Source organism: Chionomys nivalis, chromosome 12 (genome assembly GCF_950005125.1).
Source record: "Chionomys nivalis chromosome 12, mChiNiv1.1, whole genome shotgun sequence".
Classification (NCBI taxonomy): domain Eukaryota; kingdom Metazoa; phylum Chordata; class Mammalia; order Rodentia; family Cricetidae; genus Chionomys; species Chionomys nivalis.
Genome location: NC_080097.1, coordinates 20,388,170 through 20,410,979, shown reverse-complemented (window position 1 = coordinate 20,410,979; position 22,810 = coordinate 20,388,170). Strand labels below are relative to the sequence as shown.

The 22,810-nt window shown below is 40.1% G+C and overlaps 1 protein-coding gene across 1 annotated transcript; it reads left to right on the top strand.

The window, feature by feature from the left end:
• The first annotated feature begins 35 nt into the window (after positions 1-35).
• Positions 36-22,748, top strand: Bora (BORA aurora kinase A activator). Its single transcript, XM_057785926.1, has 12 exons — positions 36-254; positions 923-1,090; positions 2,803-2,909; positions 7,307-7,352; positions 10,348-10,429; positions 10,960-11,025; positions 11,510-11,566; positions 12,025-12,188; positions 12,809-12,941; positions 15,262-15,851; positions 20,824-20,955; positions 22,070-22,748. The coding sequence occupies exons 1-12, from the start codon at positions 189-191 to the stop codon at positions 22,133-22,135; spliced, it is 1,677 nt and encodes a 558-aa protein (XP_057641909.1). The 5' UTR covers positions 36-188; the 3' UTR covers positions 22,136-22,748.
• Positions 22,749-22,810: the final 62 nt, after the last annotated feature.

The following is a 22,810-nucleotide window of genomic DNA, read 5'->3' as shown; positions in this document are numbered from 1 at the left end:
TGTGCTGGGCTGTGCAGGGCATGCTGCAACTTCCTCGTCCTCCCGCGGGTGTAGGCACGTCCTCCGTGGAGGTTCAAGCCTGAACCCCTGTCTGGAGCTGGACACCTCTGGGTTCCTGGCTCCGGCCGTGCCTGCGCGCTCGCCTAGAGGTGAAGAAGGGAGCAGGGACAGGGGCACCTGGAAACTGAATGGTCGCTGGAAGTGACGTCTCTGATCTTTCCCGAGGCAGCCGGCTCAACTTTGATCTGCCAGAAGTAAATTCTTTTTTTTCTTTCTTTCTTTTTTCCCCTGGCTGTAACCCTCTTGGGAAGGAATGCATTGTGGATTTGTGTGCTGGAGGAGTGGAGGTCTTCGGGGAAACTAGTTAAAGCCCCACCTGGACCCTGTCAATCACCCTGCTCTAGTGAGGACTAAAGTGCCAGGAGGAATAATTGCAGTTCTGTCTAGAATTGCCGGGGTGTCCGGAGATGTTCGTGCTCTTTAATCTTGAGATCATGAATAAAGAAAACGGCGAATAGAATTCGTTCGGTTGGAAAGGTCCTTGTGCTTAGTGTAATTTACTTGCCTCTCACTGGGCCAGATCTGAGAGTTGACCGGAGTGTAGTTAATTGCCCTGCTTGTTTGTGTTCCTGCCTCTGAAAAATGTTAGCACCAATGCCTTACCACTCCAGCTTCCCAAGTGAGTCCCAAGGGTTTCAGGTCATTTGAGGAAACGTACAGAATGCTCTCTGGTAAACTCTATCTCCAAAATGATTAGGTATGGAGTGAACTCTTTGTGAAATGTTAGGTATATTTTGTAAGGATTAAAACCTGTGATACTTTAATATGTATACTTTATGCTTTATATATATGTGTATATGTATATATATGTATATATGTATACTTTATGCTTTAATATGTATACTTCTGTTTTCTTTTTCAGTTTGTTTCCTGGGCTATGGGAGATGTCAGCGAGTTAAAAATGCAAATAACACCGGAAACTCCAGGAAGGATCCCTGTTTTAAATCCCTTTGAAAGTCCTAGTGATTATTCTGACCTCCATAAACAAACCCTTGCAAGTCCTTCCGTCTTTAAAGCCACAAAACTACCAGTAAGTTTTTCCTGGCTAATGTTTACAAGAGGTTTTAAATGGAAGTAATTGCGAATGATTTTAAATCAAGTATCTTACAGAAGAAGCTATGCCACCTAATTTTCTCATGGTTCTTTCAGAAAGCACGATATGAATGCTCTCAGGCATCAGATACAGTGGACAAGTTAGGGTCTCTTGGTACAAACTCTCCCACACCAACACAGAAGCGACTCACTTTTAGTCAGGAACCAGACAGGCTTTGCAAGTCACCTGGTCCCAGCTGCACTACTCATGTCCCTCAGATCAAAAGCAACCAGGGACAGTGCGGAGACACATATGGCCATGTTCTCATATGGAATTATGGGCACCGAAATTTGAATTTCATGTTACTTTTCTGCCACGAAATATTGAGACTTCTGTTTCCTTTTCCCCAGCCATTTAAAAACTCCAAGCCCTGTTAAAGCTTGCAGGTTGTCAGAAACAGGAGCTGGCTCCTGTGCTATTGGAATAAAATCAACAAAATGGGCAATTTCAAAATAGTGAAATACATGCTATGATTAATATTTATCAGAAGGCTGGTACAAAGTGACCTGTGCTCTTTAGGTTATTAGAGAAGGCCTCGTCACTTTAGCTGATTTTACTGTTACTTCTTACTGACAACCTTCTTTTGATTCATTAACCAGACTTCCCTAGAAAAACTGCAAAAGTAGGTGTGGTGGTTACTTCTGTGTCAGCTTGACACAAGCTGGAGTCTCAGAGAGACCCGATTGAAAGGGGGTAGTCTCGGTTGAGGAAATGCCTCCATAGGACTAGACACCAGTCATACCTGTTGGACATTTTTTAAATTAGCACTTGATGTGGGAGGGCCCAGTCCATTGTGGGCGGTTCCATCCCTGGGCTGGTGGTTCTGCGTTCAGCAGACTGAGCAAACTGGTAAGCAGCAGCCCGCCTCCCGGTTTCTGCCCTGTTTCAGTTCCTGTCCTGACTTCCTTCAGTAGTGAATAGTGATGTGGAAGGGTCAACCGAGTAAATGCTTTCCTCCCCAGCTTGTTTTTGGTCAAAGTGTTTCATCATGGCAGTAGTAACCCTAATAGACACCATGTGACTGTTTCTGCACGTTTTATACCAGCGTGGATTGTGAGAAGGTGTGCAGGAGCCGTATACAGTTTCTATGGTATCATATCTCTAATTTGGCCTCCCAGTAACAATTGATTCGTGATAATAATTTTGCATCTTTTACTAAATAACTGAGGCAGAGAAGATAGCTCAACTGGTACCATGCTTGCCATGAGCCGTGCAAGCACAAGGGCGTGCGCTGGATCCCTAGAGCCTATGTACAAAAGCCACTGTTGATGGATGTTTGCAGTTCTGCTGTAGGGGCAGTAGATACAGGCAGGTCCTTGACCTACTGCTGAACCAGCCTAGATAAATATACCAAGGTCAGCGACGGACCCTGTCACGGGTAACAAGAGGGATGATGCCTCAGATTGGCCTGTAGCCTCCTTGTGCATGTGTACATGTGCAGTCGCACACACACTTGTACCCACACAAGCATGGTTGTGGACACACACACAATGGTAAGGTGCAATAGTTTCAATGCAATTTCATGTTTTGTTTTTTGTTATTTTGGTTTTACATTATAGCTATCTACATTTTTTGAAGGTAATATTGGGTAGCATTTTGATGAACTATTTTAATTTGATTTCATATAGATGTTTACTTTCTTTCGTTAGACACCAGGAAAATTTAGGTGGTCTATTGATCAGCTGGCTATAATGAATCCTGTAGAAATAGACCCAGAGGAGATTCATCGTCAGGCCTCCTACTTAAGTCATTCTCGGTAAGTTTTCCTTTCTTGTGCTTAAGTATAATAACAGACGGTTAATTAAAGAGAAATAAGAACTTCTAAAAGCTGATTATATGTGTAAGTATGTCAAGAAAGAAGAGATTTAATGTGGATATTTTTCCTTTCTAAGCGAGTTTAAAGTATTTTGTCTAGAAATATACCTTGACTTAAAATTCCAATCTATGTAAGAACCCTTTTTTTTAACTAGCACGCGCACGCACACACATGTGCCTGCACACATACACTTCCCCCCAACCCCTCCACCGCCACTACTTTTAACATTTCAGTCTCCCTGGCTTTTGGTTAGATGGAAAAGCACTTTAACATTGTACGTTTCTCTATAGTTATGGTTTCTGATGTATTTGGTTAGTGTCCCGAGAACACTAACCATGGCTGCCTATCTGGGACAGTCTAGAATTCCATAACAAGTTAAGGCTCACCTAGTGCCATAATATTTATTGGCCACAGAGAGCCTTATAGGCATCACTGAGCTTTAACACAGTTCATCAAGGGATCAAGCCGTGTCCATGCTGGCACACAGCACATCATGGTGTGGGTGTGGAGATCAGGGGGCAGCTTGTGGGAGTGGTCTCTTGTTCCACCTTGGTGACCAGAGGTCGATTTCAGGTAGTGAGGTATGCCATGACAAGCGCTTTCCCCCAACAGAGCCATCTTGTGGGCCTGCACACTGTCTCATTTGACCCTTCCTGTCACCCGCACAGTCTGCTCATCCCTTGCGTAGTCTGTAAACACTGGTTTGTCTGTGCTGTCCAGTGATCCTCAATAGTGACAGCACACACTCAGCTAGTAGGCCAGAACTGGATTTTAATTAACAGATTGCTAGGCAGTATTACCAATATTTTAAAAAACCTTTGTTTTATAGTCCAGTTATTTTTTTGTATTTTTTTAAATTACAAATAGATTTTTTTTCCCCCTCACATAATCTATCCTGACTATGTTTTCCCCTCCTTCTGCTCCTCCCAGTTCCTCCCTACCCTGTGTCCCCTCTGGATCCCACTCCTTTTCCATTCTCATTAGAAAACAGGCTTCTAACGGATGATAATAAAGCATAATAAGGTGAAGCAAAACCTAGCACATGGGTGTTAGACAAAAAAAGCAGAAGGAAAAGAGCAAAGAAAAGGCACAAGAATCAGAGGCCCATTCTTTTACACACTCAGGAATCCCTGCTGTGGGAGGTCCTTCAGTATATATGTAGTTTTTATTGGTTGATGAATAAAGCTGTTTCTGCCAATGGCTAACAGAATAGAGCTGGGCTGGAAGTCCAAACAAAGATACAGAGAGAGAGAGAGTAGACTGAAAAACACACAGGAGATTGTGCAGGAAAAGCATGTGTGTGGGGGAGGGGAAGAGGAAGGGTAAGAGCCTAAAGATAGAGCCAGCCAGTCTAGGGTGGGTAAGTCCAGGTGTTTCTGGAGTTTGAGTGGCCGCTGGAGACTGTTCAGAGTCACTACAATAGGAAAATCCCAAAGTCCTGCAGAGGCTTGGGGAAAAAAAGGAAAGAAAGTCTAGCCAGGCTGGGCAGGAACCCTGTGTGTAGCTCCAGCCTGTGCTGGTGGCTATAAAGTCACAGGCAAGTAGCTTTTTCATGAATTCCTGCCCCACATTGGACACTAGCTGTGGCTGGAAGTCTTCTCTGTCCCGCTGATCCCCCCATGGCCAATTTTTCTCTGCCCACCTGTTCCTGAAGCCACTTATGAAATAACCATTTTGAGTCTTATTATCAGTTCCAATTGTCTACCCAGTGTCTTAGGCTTCTTACTGACTACCACTAACTATAAATTAACCCATTTCTATAGGTTATATTTTACCATGAAGCTCATGACTTGTTACCTCACATCTTGCTTCTTGTCGACTACATGGTATCTCCTCAGCTCTGCCCTCTCTCTCTCTCTCTCTCTCTCTCTCGCTCTCTCTCTCTCTCTCTCTCTCTCTGTATCTGTGTTTGGACTTCCACCTAGCTTTACTCTGCTAAACCATTGGTCAGAACAGCTTCCTCAACCAATTAAAGCAACACATATACTGGAGGACATCCCACATCAAATACCTTAAAATGCTGAACGGGAAGGCATAATATAAACTCAAAGGACCTGGTGCAGATCCATGCAGGCCTTGTGCACGCTGCTTCAGTCTCTGTGGTCCATACAGCCTTGCTCATATTGATTTAGAGGGCCTTCCTTGTTTCCTCGGTGCCTTACACACTTACTGTCTCCTCTCCTGCAGGAGCCCTAAGAGGAGGGATTTGATGGAGACATGCCATTTAGGTCTGAGTGCTCCAGGGTCTCTCATTCTCTACATAAAGTCTGGCTGTGGGCTCTATATTTTTTCTACTTCAGAAGGAAACTTCTCTGGTGATGGCTGAGCAAGGCTTATAGTCTGATGTTTAATACATGAAAATCAAATACATGGCTTATACAGTGCTTAATTTTCTGTCATAAGATGGCTGTATTGTTAGTCCAAAGAAGTGGAATCTTTTCCCCTTTGACTTTAGGACTCATGCACAGAAACACACACGTTGAGATCTTCATGCAAATATTGCTACTCCCTTACTCTCTCTTTGGTATTCTAATGACAATTTACTCATAATTAGTTCCCACCTGAATTCCTAAATAGATGGAAGGGGATAGGCTGAAGACAGAGCATACTGGATTTTAATTTTAATTCTGTAATGAAGATTAAAAAAATCAAATGACTAGTTCCAGGACAGGCTCCAAAACCACAGAGAAACCCTGTCTCGAAAAACCAAAAAAAAAAAAAAAAAAAAAAAAATCAAATGAGCTCATGAGTAACTCCCCCCACACACACACAAAGTATATATCCTAACTTTTGCCTGTTTCTTCAATATAATGAACATAATGACACCATCAGTCAAAAAATACATCCCAGGCTCTATGAGGCCCTGTATATTATTCTTGCCCCTAAGAGCTAACTGGATAATTAGACTACAGTGCAAAATAATTCAGAAAAATAAGGTGTGTGTTATCTGGGTTTAGAAAGAATTTTGGTGCATTTTAGTAGATAGATTTTTTTTTATATAAGGAAAAAGTGGGAATATATTCTACTGTTACCCTACTGATGTAATTCTATAAGACTTCTACCAGAGAAAGTGAAACCACTCTCAGCAGAGTATGTTGATTCATTGTTAGGAAAAGCACTGGCCTCTGATACTGCTCAACTAACCAGAGCCATCTCAGCCTTCCTTCTTTGTTACCTGGAGCACACAGAGGGGTATTAGAATAAATGACAAACGCATCAGTATTCAGAGCTCTCGCCCTTCGTGTGCACCCTTGGTGTGCAGCAGTGTGCTGGCCAGGGTACTCTGCCCTATCTGTCACTGTCACCTTAGGGTTTTCGATTCCAGCAATCGGCTGCAGATTTCAGGCTCAAGCTCCTCTGATGAACTAGCAGGAGGGTTTGGAATGGGATGAGGCTAGATTGGAACTCACTGTGAACTAAAATTAATGTATGCACAGTCATTCTGATATGGTTATGCTATGGCCATGTTAGTGAAGATGACTGAGGTGTTAGACTCAAAATGCCTATCATCCAAGTCAGGACTTGGGGGTGAACATTATAGTTTATTTTCTCATAATTCCCTTATTTAAAATTCATTTAAATTAAATTTCTGAAATGCATACAAGCTTCCCTTTTTTTAGTGACTGAGGAAAATAATTTGAAATTGTGTTTTTAAATTTATTTACCAATTTTTGGATGGATTGCAATAACTCTTTCTTGGAACAAAGTAAAAAAAGTGGTCTGACAAGGCTAATTGCCATGTCCTTGGCAACTGTTGCCTTGTGCCTGGGACCCGACATTTTGTATTCAATTTTATAACAAAGAGATTTGTGTTGTAATTCTGTTTTGTATAGAAAAAAAATCATTTATTTGGACAAAATTTTATATCATTACTATATTTCAGAATTAATATTTTTACTTCTCTATTGAGAACAGTAGGTTGTTAATTTCCTTTCAAAATAAAAGTTATCCTAAAATAACTAATGATATTGCTATAATTGAAAAAAGAATTTGGACATTTGTTAGTTTTTTATCAGATGAAATACTTTATTTCTATTGCTTAAAATACTATTTAAGTTATATTGTTGGTGGTACCTTGATATATCAACACAAGCCTTGGAAAAGCAAGTTTTGTTCCATTTAACTTCAGGTGAGAGGAAAGAGATGCCAATGGTGAATGGTGACTCTCAGAATCCTGCCATTAACTAGTTGGTATAAGATGCCAGTTTTCTTGGAAATGAACCTAACATTTGTCAGCTTTCAATGGAGAGAAATTATTTCTTTGAGAGGTTATTATTTTTGATGTTCCATAAGCTGAAGTAATGGCCTAGTTATTTTTCTCCTTTATCTCTGTATAGAACAGATAAAGATGTGGAAGACAAAAGACAAAAAGCCATCGAAGAGGTAACTTAACACTGTTACAGTCATTAAGCCAACCAACAGTGCGTTTTGCATGTGTGCCCTCCCCTTTAGGAAGACTGCTGAACTTCTCCCCTCTCACAGCTCCCTCCCGTCCTTAGCACTCTTAGCGCCCCTTCTGGTCCTCTGGGCGCCCCTCCCTTCTATTTACCCACCATCCTGAGCCTTTACAAGACCCATCGTTTTCACCTGTCTCAGTTGCTCCCTTGCTCTCAAACTCACTGGTTTGGTTCTTCCCTGCCTAGACTAATATGGTTTTGTGTAGCACGAATTCTAATTGTTCTTACTAATAAAAACCCAGAGTCAGATACTAGGGGATGAATGCTGAGAGATCAGAGAAGCAAAGCAGCCAGTCACTAGAGAGTTCCTACCTTCACCACTGCTCAGACTGAAGGGGCAGTCCTGTCTCTACCAATTCTCAGACTGAATCTTTCTACGAACCCTCAGACTGCTGTTCTCTACAAAACCTCAGACTGCATCCCGCTGTACGAATCCTCAGACTACATCTGAGCTCCTGTCTCCTCCCACCTTATATTCCTCTCTTGCCCAGCCACATCACTCCTGACTCCACCTTCCTAGAGCTGGGATCAAAGGCGTGGGATCCTAGCACAAGGGTGAGCTCTGTTTCTCTTTTAGACAGATTTAGTCTGCCTGTCTCCAGAGTGCTAAGATAATAGGTGTGTGCCACCACTGCCTGACCTACATGGCTAACTACTAGAGACTTAACTCGGCACTCTGATCTTCAGGCAAGCTTTTTTTGTTAGGTTACAAACAAATTTGTTAGATTACAACAGTATTGTTTCCTGTCCATCCTCTGCCTTTCCGCGCAGCACAGCTTGTTTTCCTTGTGCTCTCAGAATACTGACTATCACAAACTTCTGACTCAGGTTGGAGTTCAGGTAAAGGAAGCTGACTGTTGTCCTCCACATTCACAGTGACTTGTCTTTTGCAGTTAATACTTAAGGATTTTTAAGATTTAGAATATAGTTTATAAAATGACTTACTGCTAAGTACAAAGGTAAGGATTTTGTTCACTCTTTTCTTCTTTATTTTTTAGTAAAAACAGTAAAGCCAGAGAGGCTTTGTGTCGTAATGACAGTTTCTGAGCTGTCCCTTTTCTTTCTGGTCTCCACTACACGTTACTTTTCCTTAGCTATACTTGGCTCTTCTGTACCCCAAAGGATTGACATTACTGGTTTGTTCTGGAACCTGGTGACTGGCCCGTCCTTGGTTTTGCTAACGTAGGCATTGTCTGTCCCTTGTACTTAAGATTACATACAACCTTATTTAGAAAATATGATGTTCTAATCCTGACAAACCTTGTTTCCCTCTTCATCTCCAGCTCTGATTTCCACTGGTACACTATCGCTTAATCCTTCCCCAGCTGAATAGCTCAGGTCCTTTCTAACTTTCCAACATTTTGGAGAATACCGTCTCTGTTTAGAATTCTTTAAGCTGTTTCAAGGAAAACTCAGCAGCATTCATAGGGAATAAAATCAGAGTGAAGGTCAGGATTAGTATTTATATCCAAAATATATTTTATATACACATGTCAAAGCCAGACTATCAGATGTAAAGAGACCACAAAAGCTGTCATTCTCAGCCAGTCTGAAAGGAACTGCCGCAGCCTCTCCTGTGCAGATGGGACTAATTTTATATACACAGTAGCATCTTTTAAACATGTTAGACACGTAGGTTTATCCTCATTTGGTTTTGTATCTTGTTTTTATTATTTTTTCTTGATCTTTCTTAGGTTTTTTTTTTTTTTTAATAATCACCTGTACAGATGTTTGTATTTTAGTCAGAATGCATAAACACCATAGTGTTGCAGTTGTTATATGTTTTATGTTCTTCTAGTGGATGGTAAGCCAGAGCTTTGTGCATTTTCAGTCTGAATGGATTTTGCCACATTGCCTTCCCAAGAGGCAGAACCTTTTATGCTCCTTGTTTATCGTGGTGCTGTTTGGTTTTTTTTTCCTCTCTGCAATACTGATTATTACCAAACTTTCAAATGTCCGTGTTCTACTTAGTATTTTAAATGCCATCAAATTTGGGTTCTAGTTAATGTTGAGTGCTACTGTTTAGCCGTGTGTGACACGTCATAAGCTTATGGGTCCACTGCATTAGAAGCAAAAGACATAGCCACAGACAGACAGACAGACAGACAGAAGATGGGTAGACAGATGATGGATGGATAGATAGATACAGTTGGGTTTTGTTCATTTGAGTAGAACGGGATAGTGATGAAGGTGCATGTGTAACAGCTGTCTCTCTTTGTAGACCTACTATGGTTTCTGTGATTGCTGCTACCCATAATGTAAATACTCCAACTTCCAGCTACACTACGATATCTCTGAAGGGGAAACGTGTAGTTAGACACCCCAGGGAGACAGATTCCACCTCATATATACACAGAGTATAATTAACCCCAAGAGCATAGGTATTGACAAATGTAAAATAATTTATAAGGACTACTTTTTGAATGATTCAATATAATGTATTTAATTGTAAATTTATATAATTTTATTTTTAGTTATAGTTTTAACAGAGGTTATCCAAATTCCTGAAAACTGCCAATCAGATCTTGAGAGTCAGTATGGGCTAAGCCCATCCCACCGTTTACTCTTGTGTGTACCTTTATCTCCGTGTGTTCCTTTCCTCCTCAACTGACACTGGTCGCCAATCCCAAGACAAATTGGCAGAGACGTGAAAAGCAATATATATGTGAATAATACTCTTAGCTTTATTTATAAGTTTCAAATTTAAATGGTTGATTTAAAATATTAAGAGGTCTCTATATATTTCTTCACCTTTAACTTTACTTTGATCAGTTATGTTGAATATGAACATTTTAAAATAAATGTAAGTTAGTATATGTGACATACATGATGGTTATAATGAAATAATATGGAAATAATGACGGCACTCTTTCCCATTTGTGGGGCATTTACGCCTAATTGTACAATTTGAATTTTTCTAGTTTTTCACTAAAGATGTCATTGTCCCCTCTCCCTGGACTGAGCATGACGGGAAACAGCCTGTAGAGCTTCATCCCAGCAAATGTGAGTACTCAGCTTACAAAACCCAGGGTCTGTAAGCAAATGTGAGTGTTCTGCACGCAAAAGCAGGGCCGTCAGGGTGGCACAGCGAAGCCTCCATGTGCTGGCGCTGGTCAGGAGCCTGCTGCAAGTTCAGCTTCCACATGGCACAGTTAGCTCCCTCTCCAGGAAGGAGCAAACCTTAGTTGAAATATGCTTGGGTTTTCCATTTTTTTATTTAAATTTATTTTTTAAAACAATCTTTTCTCATTTTACATACTCCCAGTTCCCATCCCCCCCTTGCTCCCTGCACCTTCTTTCCACCCCACCCCATCCACTTCTCTAGAGAATGGAAGGCGCCCCATGGGGAAATCAACCAAATTTAGCACATCCCTTTGAGGCAGGTCCAATGCCCTCCCCACTGTTTCTAGGCTGAGCAAGGTCTCCCTCCAAAGAGAATGGGCTCTAAAAAACCGGTACAAGCACTAGGGATAAATACTGTACCCACTGCCATAAGTATAAAAATATGATTTTCTATTGAAAATGTTTCACAGGCCTTAGTAGCAACGGCGACTCTCCTGTTGGGCAGAAGCTGACGCTTCCCTCTGAGAAGTGCAATGGTGGGTATGAACAGGGTCTGGAAAGATGTGGTGCATAGCAAGCTACTTCGATTCAAGCATAGTTCATACAGTAGTGTGGTCCTTTTCAATTCAGACATGTGTGCTCTGTGGATAAGCTGTATGCCAAGACAACTGACTTTTAGAAAGAGCAGTTGTGTGCTGCTTTCCAGTTTGAAGGGTGATTTGTGGATTGATCTCTGGTTCGGGAAAGGTTTAAAGAAAACACAAAAGTTCTGTTAATCTGAGGAACCCCCTAGTGTCTGCGGGTACCCTGTTCACTTCCAGTACAAGTCTCGGGCAGCTAGCTTCCACCATTAGTGCGCTCCAATCAGGAAGCTGGCATGGGATATAATAGAGTGCCCCTGAAGAATGACTGCGTATCCTGGAGCATGCTGGGAGGTGGTGGTTGGCAGGCACATGCTGAACTGATGTCACCTGCCTTCACTGGTGTGTGCGTACTTAACATCTGTTTGCTTATTCCCAGCTGCCTGCCAGACTCTGCTGTCTCTTCCTGTGGATTTCAATCTAGAAGCCATATTGGGTAAATACTGTGTGACTTGACCCTTTAAGAACACAAAGCTTCTTGTTTGGTTGGCTGTTTGTAAATGGCCGTGCAGCGGTGCTGTCTTTTAAACAGGAAGCTGCCCTACATTTTCCTGTTTCTTGAACGTGGCCTAAGTTAGTGTTTTTGTCACTGTGAACTTTACTTGGGCATGAAAAATAAACACCTTACTGGTGCAGGTCTACTACTAATGATAAGGTGTGGTAGCAGTCAGCAGATGACCACAAGTGCAAGTCCAGTCTGCGTCCATAGTGAGACCCTGACTCACAACATCAGTAACAGCAAATAAACTCTCCAAAAATAAAGAACATTTTAAACGTTACCCATATGTGTATTGAAAAAAAATTCAAACATGTTTCATAACTTTTTTGAAAATCAGTGTTATAACTGTAGTTCCTTCTTACAGTGATCAGTTTTCTCTTTATTATTAAACACAGGAGACTATTTTAGAGCTGATGACGCTGCGGACCAATCTCCTGGGAACCTCAGTTCCTCGTCTCTCAGAAGAAAGCTCTTTTTGGATGTGAATGGGAGCATCTCTGACTCCTTACCTTCAGCTTCTCCCAGAAGTCCTCCTAGCAGTGCTCGAGAATCTCTTGAGGTATTTTATCCGATAGATTTGTCTCCATGTAGCCTAGGAGCCCTGTGTCGATGGCATGTACCATAAGAAGTGTGCTAGCAAGTGGCTGGTTAGTGTGTTTAGATTTGCTTGGATGCAGATACTCAGATCACATCCAGGAAGATCACCCAGTTTGTGAGCATTTCACAGTCCATAGGTATGATTTTAGTCAGTCTTCAGTTTTGTTTTTAAGGTAGACAGGGTGAGCAAATTGATCCTTGTCTCAAGGAATCACAGTCTGGCTTACTTACTGAATTGCCCAAAAATTAGCAGTGTAACTGAGTTAGCATTGATGGCGCAAATAAATTAGTTTATAGGTATTTTTCACAGACAGCTACTTGGTATGAAATATAATGAATGATTTGTTTGAACCCAATTCATTATACTTCGATATTTTATTTCAAGATTTTTCTAGCAGTCTTAGTTGTCTTTGTTCCAAGACGCCTTTCATTGGTGGGTTCTTGGGAATTCCTGGTTTGTAAGTATGTGTGAAAAAGACAAAGAATGCGCAAGATAACTGTGACACAGAGAAATTGCATGTATTTACTAATTAATGACGATTTTGATTTTCTAATTTAAGTTGTTCTTTTTTAAAATCACAGGGACAGTTTTCTTCTAGCCCCATTGAGAACAGTACAAGAAAATACAGTTTGGGGAGCATAGCTAGCCCACCTACTATTTCTTTACCCACTTTCTCACCAATTGCACTTGAAGTAGGAAAGACGCCACTCTCAGGTACGTCTCAGAATAATATATACAGTTAAAATTGTACTATGTACATTTATTGTTAAAAGGCTCTTTTAGCAGTTAGGAATGAATATTTTGGTATTAATTTGTAGATACTTTCTTTTTTTAAAAATAGAAGTAGCAGTGTAAAGTCAAATGTGTAGCTTATGTAGCTTAAATTCCAATACTTGGGCGACAGAGGCAGAAGATCATAAGTTCAGGGGCACTATGGGAATACGTAAATTCATAACTAGCTTGAGCTACCTCATAAGGCTGTGGTGGTTTGAACAAAATAGCCCCCATAGGCTCATATATTTGAATGCTTAATCACCTGAAAGTGGAGTTCTTTGAAAGGATTAAAAGGGTTAGGAGTTGTGATCTTGATGGAGGTTTGCAAAGCCTTTGCCAGGCCCAGTTTCTCTTTCTTCCTGGGCCTGCCAATCATAATGTCAGGATGTTGTAGACCAACGCTTCAGCACCATGCATGCCACCGTGCTGATAACACCAAAACTCTAAGAAAGCCCCAGTTGAATGTTTTCTTCTACAAGAGTGGTGGTGGTCATGGTGTTTCTTCACAGCAATAAAACAAAGACCCCATCAAAAAAAAACAAAAAAAAAGTGGCCAGAGGTACGGGGAGTTTGCTGTGATGTGAGATTGTGTCTCCTAGAAATGTCAGAAGCTACATCCATGAAGTCTCACCATCATGGCTGCCTAAACATGACCTGACCCAGGACAGCACCAGTAGACATGCTAATGTGGTGAGCCCTGAAATACATCCTGCTGAGCAGGTGGCACTTACGTGTTTAGGAACACACAGGAATGTAACACAAAGAAAAACCATGAGTTTGAATGAAGCAGTGGAGGGGACTGCATTGGAGTGTTTGTAAGAAGGAATGGGAAGGGGCAATTATACAATTAGACCCTAAAAAATTTAACAAAAAAAACCAATTATATAAAATGTAATAGAATATCAGGTTCCACACAAACACACAGAACCCCCATTCATAAACTGAATCCTTATCAAATAAAACTGCCATAGTTAAAAAAAAAGATTGGTGGTATAGTTCAGTGTAGAATACTTGTCTATGCTGTGTGATGTCTGCATTCAATTCCTCGCACTACAACAAAGGTTGGAGAGATAATTTATCCTCAACGTTTAGAATTCTCAGAAAGCTTTTCTAATCTATTTTAATAAGTATTTACCGCACTCTATCAAGGAGATCACAGTTTAGAGATAAGTTGATTTTTATATACCTTCTTACTTACAGTAATAGATTTTGACATATAGGTATTCAAACCCTATAAAATATACTTGGTTGAGGTTGTTAAAATAAGTATGTTCAGAAATGTATGTACTCTTGGAAAAAAATATTTACCAAGTTTTGAAAAGTTAATATTTTAGGAAGTCATTTCGTAGTAAAACTTTGGAAAATGAAAAACTTTATTTTTGTATATAGGGATATGGGTATGTAGATAAACAAATTTGTACATTTTTATCCATGGTTCTTTATTTATTTACAAAGCATTTATTTCTTTTGTAGGTTATTCAGATTATTTAGTGTTACCTCAAAAACATACTTCTGAACCATTTCATACATGTATCATTCTATTTGTCTTATTTTTGTTTTGCTTTTTATGGTCGTGGGGCTGAAATCCCTTACCTAGGTTAATTTTCCGAAGTAAAAATTCATCCAAAGGGACTTTGAAGACTCTTTTCCCTCTGCTAAACTGGGGATTGAATATAGGTCCCTGCCGCTGAGTTGTGTTCCCTGCCCCATAGTTTTAAGGATTTTGTTTGAATCTACTTTAACTTCTTCATAAAAGCTTATGTTGGTTAAATTTTTTATTGTTATCACTGTTAAACTAAAGCATTTTTATCATGGATATTGTTAGGCTCCTTACTATTAAAAATACTATTTTCTAGTTTTTGTTTGCCTTTTAGTATTGTTACAAGTGTGTTACATAAGTCCAACACATTTGTCAAGTATAGTTGTTAAGTTACAGTTTCTAAAAGCCAACTTGTTAGGCTTCTTTTTTGGATATGAACAACTTTGATATAGTGCAATGTACTTATGAAGAAATAATTCACAAGAAATAAAATATTTTAATTAAAATTTGGAAAGAGCCATGGAAACAAGCTTTGAGGTTGAGTCTGTTGAGGCACATACTAGCTTTCTGTTATTTTTAACACTAAAATTTCACTTCAGTATATACAGACCTGTTACTGTCTTTTTTCTTTTTTCTGACATGAACACAATTACCACTTAAAAATGACTTTTCCCTTTCTGAGTTTTTGTGATGTGATTTTTTTTTCCTCCACTCCTTCAGAACAAAGGAAGTATATATTTCATTCTCCTGAAGCTTCATCCGGAGCAAGATCTACCGGGATCATTAATCCAAGCATCAGGAGTCCGTACATAGATGGCTGCTCACCAATTAAAAGCTGGTCTCCTCGGAGACTGAGAGGTGGTACTCAGTACTTATCCTCACTGATTCGGGTCCCTTTTACTCTTGAGAACAACAGTGACAGCGAAGAAGATGAGGCTCCCTCCACGGATGCCTCTCCACCAGGCCCAATTGCACCAGTATCCCTCCCGCCCTTGAACTGTGAGCCTTTGGCGTGTGGCGAGCCGTCGGTAGTCACTGCCATGTCTCTTACACGGAGCCAGTCTAGTTCTGAGAAAGATCTAGCACCGCGGGAGGATGTGGAGAGTGAGAGGGAAAATGACACTGTGGACATGTTCGACCCTACAGACACAGGAGATGAGAGCACGTGGGTAAAGGAGCCAGTGAGTGATGGGAGTTCAGCCATGACAGGTTTTGTGAGTGGAATTGCCTTCAACATTGAAAGCTCTCATATGTGCATGTCGCCTCTCGCGGAAAGCAGTGTTCTGCCGTGTGAAAACAGCACCATCCAGGTAAGGCTTTTTGTATTTGAGTCTTTAGCAATATCCAGGTAAGGCTTTTTGTATTTGAGTCTTCAGCAACATCCAGATAAGGCTTTTTGTATTTGAGTCTTTAGCAATATCCAGGTAAGGCTTTTTGTATTTGCTAGTCTTTGACCCTGGGTGTTACAGGGTGAGAAATCTAATAGGCTAAATGTGAGGTGTTTACAGTTAGAACGATAAAGGCTAAATGTGAGCCCTATAGCATTGGAGAGTTTAAAAGTTACCAGGAGTGTTGAGCACGATGGCGCACACCGTTATGTGCACATGGGAGGCTCTTGGGGCTCACTTGGGAGGCAGAGACAGATTGTTGTGAGTTCAAGTCCAGCCAGCTTTACAAAGCCAGTTTCAGACCAACTAGGACACCGTAGTATTAAAAAATTACCAAAAGCAACCAGGAGTATTAATTATTCATATTCCTATTAACCACTGTCTGCTGGGAATAGTCAATTGTGAGCAGAAAAGAAGCCAGGCTCAGACATCATCTCAGGACACAACTGTGTCCTGGGATCTGCTGCAGGAAGAATGAATGCAGTTTCTAGCATAGGATTCGTATGCTAAAACTTGAATGGGTTTGGTTTGGCTTAATGTCCTTTAGGGGAGAAAGAAAACTTAGAGCACTTTTATGTCTAACTTTTTACATACTTGAAACAGACAACCTTTTTTTCGTGTAATCCTACATTTCCTAAGAAAGCTGTGCATCAGAGGCTAAGTAGGTTCCCTGAACTTTAAAAAGGAAATAAACAGCAGAGCCAGTATGGACTCCAGCAGCTTTGCATCCCAAGTCCATGTTCTCTGAGTTGATGCCAACTCAGGAGCAGCTGACTCTGTGGGCTCAGTGTGCTGAGAGGCTCTCAACGCCTCGCCTGCGTGTTTTCTGATTGACACTGGACATGCTGGTGCCGAAATAACTGAAAATGGAACTGGAACCTTTCACTCATTTTAAAACTTTTTTTAAATTGTTTTTATTGAGCTAAATATTTTTCTCCATTCCTCTCTCTTCCTCTCCCCTCTTTCTATCCTCTTCCATGATCTCCACACTCCCAATTTACGCAGGAGAGCTTGTCTTTTTCTACTTCCCATGTAGATTAGAACCATGTATGTCTCTCTTAGAGTCCTCTTTGTTCTCTAGGTTCTCTGGGGTTGTGAATTGTAGGCTGGTTTTTCTTTACTTTATGTCTAAAAGCCACTTATGAGTGAGTACATATTATATATGTCTTTTTGGTCTGGGTTATCTCACTCAATATGGTGTTTTCTAGAGCCATCCATTTGCCTGCAAATTTCAAGATGTCATTAATTCCGCTGTGTGGTACTCCATTGTGTAAATGTGCCATTATCTTTTTTATCCATTGTTTGGTTGAGGGGCATCTAGGTTGTTTCCAGGTTCTGACTGTGACAAACAATGCTGCTATGAACATAGTTGAGCACATGTCCTTGTAGTAGGATTGAGCATCCTTTGGCCCAAAAGTGCTATTGCTGGGTTCTGAAGTAGGTTGTTTCCTAATTTTCTGAGAAATCACCATACTGATTTCCAAAGCAGCTGAACCAGCTTGCACTCCCACCAGCAATGCAGGAGTGTTCCCTTTACCCCACATCCTCTCCAGCATAAGCTGTCACCAGTCTTTTCTTCTTGGCCATTCTTACAGGTGCAGGATAGAATCTCAGGGCTGTTTTGATTTGTATTTCTCTGATGGAAAGGATGTTGAACATTTCCTTAAGTAGATTTCAGCCATTTTAGATTCCTCTGTTGCAAGTTCTCTGTTTAGTTCTGTACCCCATTTTAAAACTTTTTCTTAATTGTTTAGGTTAGTATACAAAGTAATTGGTCTCATCATGGCATCTTCATGCATATTTGCTGATTTTTATGTCTCCAGTACCTCTCCTGGCCTCTTCATTTTTATTTTTAAAAAAATATTACAATTTCTTTTACATATTTTAGCTTCCTAATTTGGTACCCTAATTTTAATTTGACATAGTAGTCAAGTTTAGCTGTAAAGGTATTGGTAACTTCTTTCTCTCTTCATTTTTGTTTCTCTATTCGCAAAGAATTTATAGAGGAATTAAATGTTTTTGTTGAACTAACCTTAAAACATCTAGAATTACCTGTTGGAAGTCATATCCTATAACTGGAGTCACCAATTCGTCACCTAATTTCTGCATGGGTCTTGCACATCCTTTCCATGGTTGTCATACATTTCCTCTTTATATTGAGCTAAATGTAGGCCTGTGGTATCCTTTATGCTGCCTCATGCTTTCTTTTTGCAGAGATTTTTAGTTTAAGTTTCCATACACTGTTTTTCTACCACACGGTTCTTTCAAGCATTCAGAGCCACTGTGCTTTCTCCTAGCCTTTTGACGTGGTCATTGCCTTCTATCCATGGTATACAGCCGCCCTCACACAGTCAGCACTGTGTCCTCTTTCTGTGAATCCCTTATCCCACCTGTTTTCTCTGTTCTCTTTTGGACTCCTCATTTTTCATGGTGGTTTTCTAAGGAAGAGTGTGTTTTTTTTTAAAGAATTACGTGCCTGACGATGGCTTGAGCTAGCTATAATTACCCTTAGGAACGGAAAGGCATTACTTCAGTAGTTATTTTTCAGTTATTGCTGGTAAGAAAGCTGAAACTTTTAATGGTGAATCTTCTGCAAACATGGCTTCTCCCCCTTCTTGCTTAGTGGGATCCTTTCCTGGTACACAGTGGTACTGAAATTTCAGATGCCTGAACTGTCATGTGGGTGCTGGAAGAGCAGACAGCGTTCCTAAATGCTGAGCCATCTCTGGGATTCACTTGACACTAATGAAGAGAGAATTACTGTTTGTATTTTTAACATTTCATTTTTCACTTCAAAAAGCTGCTGCTGTTGCCCTCAGTACTAGCAGGGAGTGGCAAGACGGTTTGTGTTGTGTGGCCGGCACCTCATAGGCTCTGATCTTGGTAGTGGTCTAGAGGACTAAACAGTGAGGGCAGTCCCTATATAGGACAGGCTCCCTGTGCACCTTGCTCTCTGCACTACCGGGCCACTTCTGCCTTGATACAGTTATGTATTGGAACTGAGTCATAAGCCAGTCACTCGGCAGTGATATCAGAAAGACGACTCTTTGTAAGCAATCTGATATTTACAGTCTTGATCAAATATCTATCGAATGGTAACAGAACGAGGGATTTCCCTTGGGATGTGCTGTTCAATTTTATTGTACTTGTTCCAAGGGTTTTGCTTTGTGACTCCCAGGAACCAGTAAGTGGGTATACAGACATGAAAAACTAGGGGTATTTTTCTGGATATTTCACCTGAGTGACAAACAGTATGACTTTATACACTATTGTAGATGTCCGTCACGGGATCAAAGCAGCACAGACTTCCCTACTCCTAATTTGTAAGGAAAGGTGAAGGGCTAGGTCAGTGCTTTATGTTGGGGGGTATTGTTTGGTGCTCAGCAATATTACAAGTAAATGGCCCTCAAGCACCCTGACCCCCGAGACAGGGTTTCTCTGTAGCTTTGGAGCCTGTCCTGGAACTAGCTCTTGTAGACCAGGCTGGTGTCAAATTCACAGAGACCTGCCTCTGCCTCCCAAGTGCTGGGATTAAAGGTGTTCACCACCACCCTGTGAAATGTAAAAGTGAAAAGAACTTTAACTTGAGCCTCTGATCTCAATGTATAACACTGAGTTAATCTTTCTGAACCTTCACTTCTTCACCTTATAAAGTAGATGTTGAAAGGACAAAATAAAAATGGCATTAGAGTGCTACAAATGACCAAGCATTTTTATTCAGTAAATGCTTTTTACAGTACAGTAGATACCTGTGGTCCAAAATTGTTTAAATTTAAAATATAAAGTTTGCTTCAAAATTCATGCTATTTTGAGCACCATATCTTACACTGACCCTCAGTGGGATGTCAAACACCCTTTGACTAATGTCCCCATATTGCCCGCACTTCTATCCATCATTCACACAGCAGCCATTTCAGTTGGCAAGCTGACCACTAGGCTAACATGTCACTTGTATTTACAAAGAGCTTTTCCAAAACTTAATATTGACTAAAAGCACTAACATGATTCTAGCGATTTGCATGTCAAAGAGGAGCCAGAAATTCTTGAAAGTGCAAAGTACAATAAATATTTTAAGATCATATTCTGTAACTTTTTATAAACATATTTGTAAATCAAGCATAGTAGCACATGCCTGTAATCCCAGCACTCTTGAATCTGAGGCAAAATTGTGAATCTGAAGCCAAACTAGGTTAGATGGTGTTACATAACCAGAAATGTGCTATAGTTGTTCTATTCTTATTGAACTTTTACTGTATCTAATTTGTAAGTAAAATCTTATCACAGGTATGTGTAGGTAGGACAGAGAGAGGATGCAGGGTTTGGTGTTACCTGAAGTGTCTTGGAAGGTATCCTCCATGATAAGAGAATACCTACCAACTTAAAAATGTGTAAATCCTTTTCACTTTTGGGGCAAGCCAGTATGTTTTAAAATGTAACCATTTTCTTATATGTGTGCCATTATGAACAACTGGGTATGAGCCTTATGCAGGCTATCTTTATTTTTTAATACTCCAATGGTATTTAGAAACTGTACAAGCAAGGCATTTACAGATGAGCTAGGAAAGCAAGCTGGAAAGGAAAACTAATTGTAGTCTTTATTTTCACTTTGGAAAGAGCAGAAAAGCACCTGGTGACTTGTCTACTGATGCTAAAGAAATTATAGTTCCTTCCCGTGAAATATATCCTATGAAGTGTTGCAGGGAAAAGCAATTTCGTGTAGAGCTTTTAGGATCATGTATTAAATTCATTTACTGTGATCACTGTTACATTGTTCACATGTAGTGAATTATATGCTCAGTTAGCCTTTGCATTTCTTCCAATATTTCATGTAAATTAGAACAATGAATGAGTTTGCAGTTTTATGAGTCAGTGTTTTATTTTTCATTCCTCCAAGATGGACAGTGGCTACACCACGCAGACTTGTGGAAGCAATGTCACTGATATTGCTGGGACAGAAAGCTGCTGCAAAGAAAATGTCACACAGTCCTTTGAAGTAGAAATAAAATCTCAAGGTTGTAATATAAAGGTATGGAGAAAACAGTTTGATAATAATATAGGCTGTAATATTTAATAAATGGCTTTTTTCAACCTATCTTCTTCACCATTTTGTATAGTTTTACCATGCTTATGCGCTCATCTTGTTTTGTCATTAGTAGATGTTTTAAAACCAGACACTCCAAAGTTCCTCGCTCTCCAATGGGAGAGGATGAGTTAGAGGGGGAACCAGCTCTACTCTAAGCAACGAGCAGTTACATCCATAAGGAAACAGGAAAGGCAGAGACTTTTGCCTCTAAAATTGTTTTTTGTCTTTGAAATATTTCAAACAGTTCAAACATAAATTTGAAAATAATTACTACTAGAGAGGAAAATAGTACAACTGGTTGCATATCAAAAGTTAAAAGCACTTAAAGACTCTGTGTATGTGTAGTCATATAAAATAATGGTCTCAGTATTACCACTGTTGGATATTATGCATTTGGACAGTATTAATCTTCTCCTATTCTTTCCTGAAGGATTTCTTAAAATTCAATAGCCATTAAAGATTTTCATTGTTCTAAGGAAAATAAATGTAGATATTTTATGTATGTCAAATATTTATACTAATATATTTCTGATATAAACATTTCATGAACCTTGATATTATGGTTACAACTACACATTCACATTTGAAATCCATAATCTTAGGAACGAGACACGACAATCTTACTATTCATACCTATTTATTTAATACTATTTATATAAACCTCTCTGCAAGTTCAGTAAGAAATGCACCATATTTTCCTTTGGTATATGTAATATCAAAACAAGTCTCATTCTAATATTAGTAACTTCAATGAAGTTGCTCCTGATAATCCATCTTATTTCAGTTATCCCTCAAAAATCTAAGCTGAAGCTTAGACTAACATTGATTGGCTAGCATGACTAGCAATGATTAGCATGCCCAACATCCTGGGTTCAAAAAGAGGAAGGGGGCAGGAGAGGGAGGGAGGGAGGAAACACCCCCCCCCCCAACAAAAACTCTTATCTTCACTAGCCCTCTCAAGCCAGGAGATCTGCATCCCCATTTCAAAACAGTTGGTAGCAGTTGTACTTTTGGATGGCCCTAAACTGAAAAGCAGGTGTTTTCTTCTTTTCCACAGCAAGAGCACACAGTGCAGAGGTGCTGGAGGAAAGCTGCAGGCCCATCGCAGTGCAGCAGCCCATAGTCTCAAGACCACAGACCACACTCAGTAGTAGCCCCTGTGTTTTTACGTACATGATCTCACGTGGTGGTGACTGGGGTAACTGCTTCATGTCATATGCCCAGCTCCCTCCGTAATGTGAAAAAAACAGTCTGTCTGCAAAGGAACTTAGTGACAGGAACAGAAGCTCCAAGTTATTAATTACAAGCTATTTTTTAACCAATAAATATTTTTGTATTTGTTTTGAGTGGTTTGTTTAACAAAAAATTATGACAGCTGATGGCTTTCTCTTGTCCTACAGGATCACGGAACTACTTGTTAAAACTTGTAATGATAATCCTGAATTACCAATTCTTAGATCATGATAAAAATGTTAAAACTGAATGCACTATACATTTTTTAAGTGAAAACTGTGAAAGGTATAGAGATATAAAACTTACTAAAGAGGTAGAAAGGAAATAAAATGGACTCTCTAAAAATCTATTTCTGTGAGGAAATGACTTAATTTCTGGCATTAGCACTCTAGTTAATACTGAAGTGTAAATGCTGGAAAGGTGCTACCGACTGGGCAGTCCTATATACTCCCATCTATGGGGTGAGCGTGGGATCCCACAGTAGTATGTATCATTACCTCAGTCTTGGCTAGGGAGATGAACAGAGCATGGGAGAATCAGAATCATTGAGGAACAGTAGAATTCC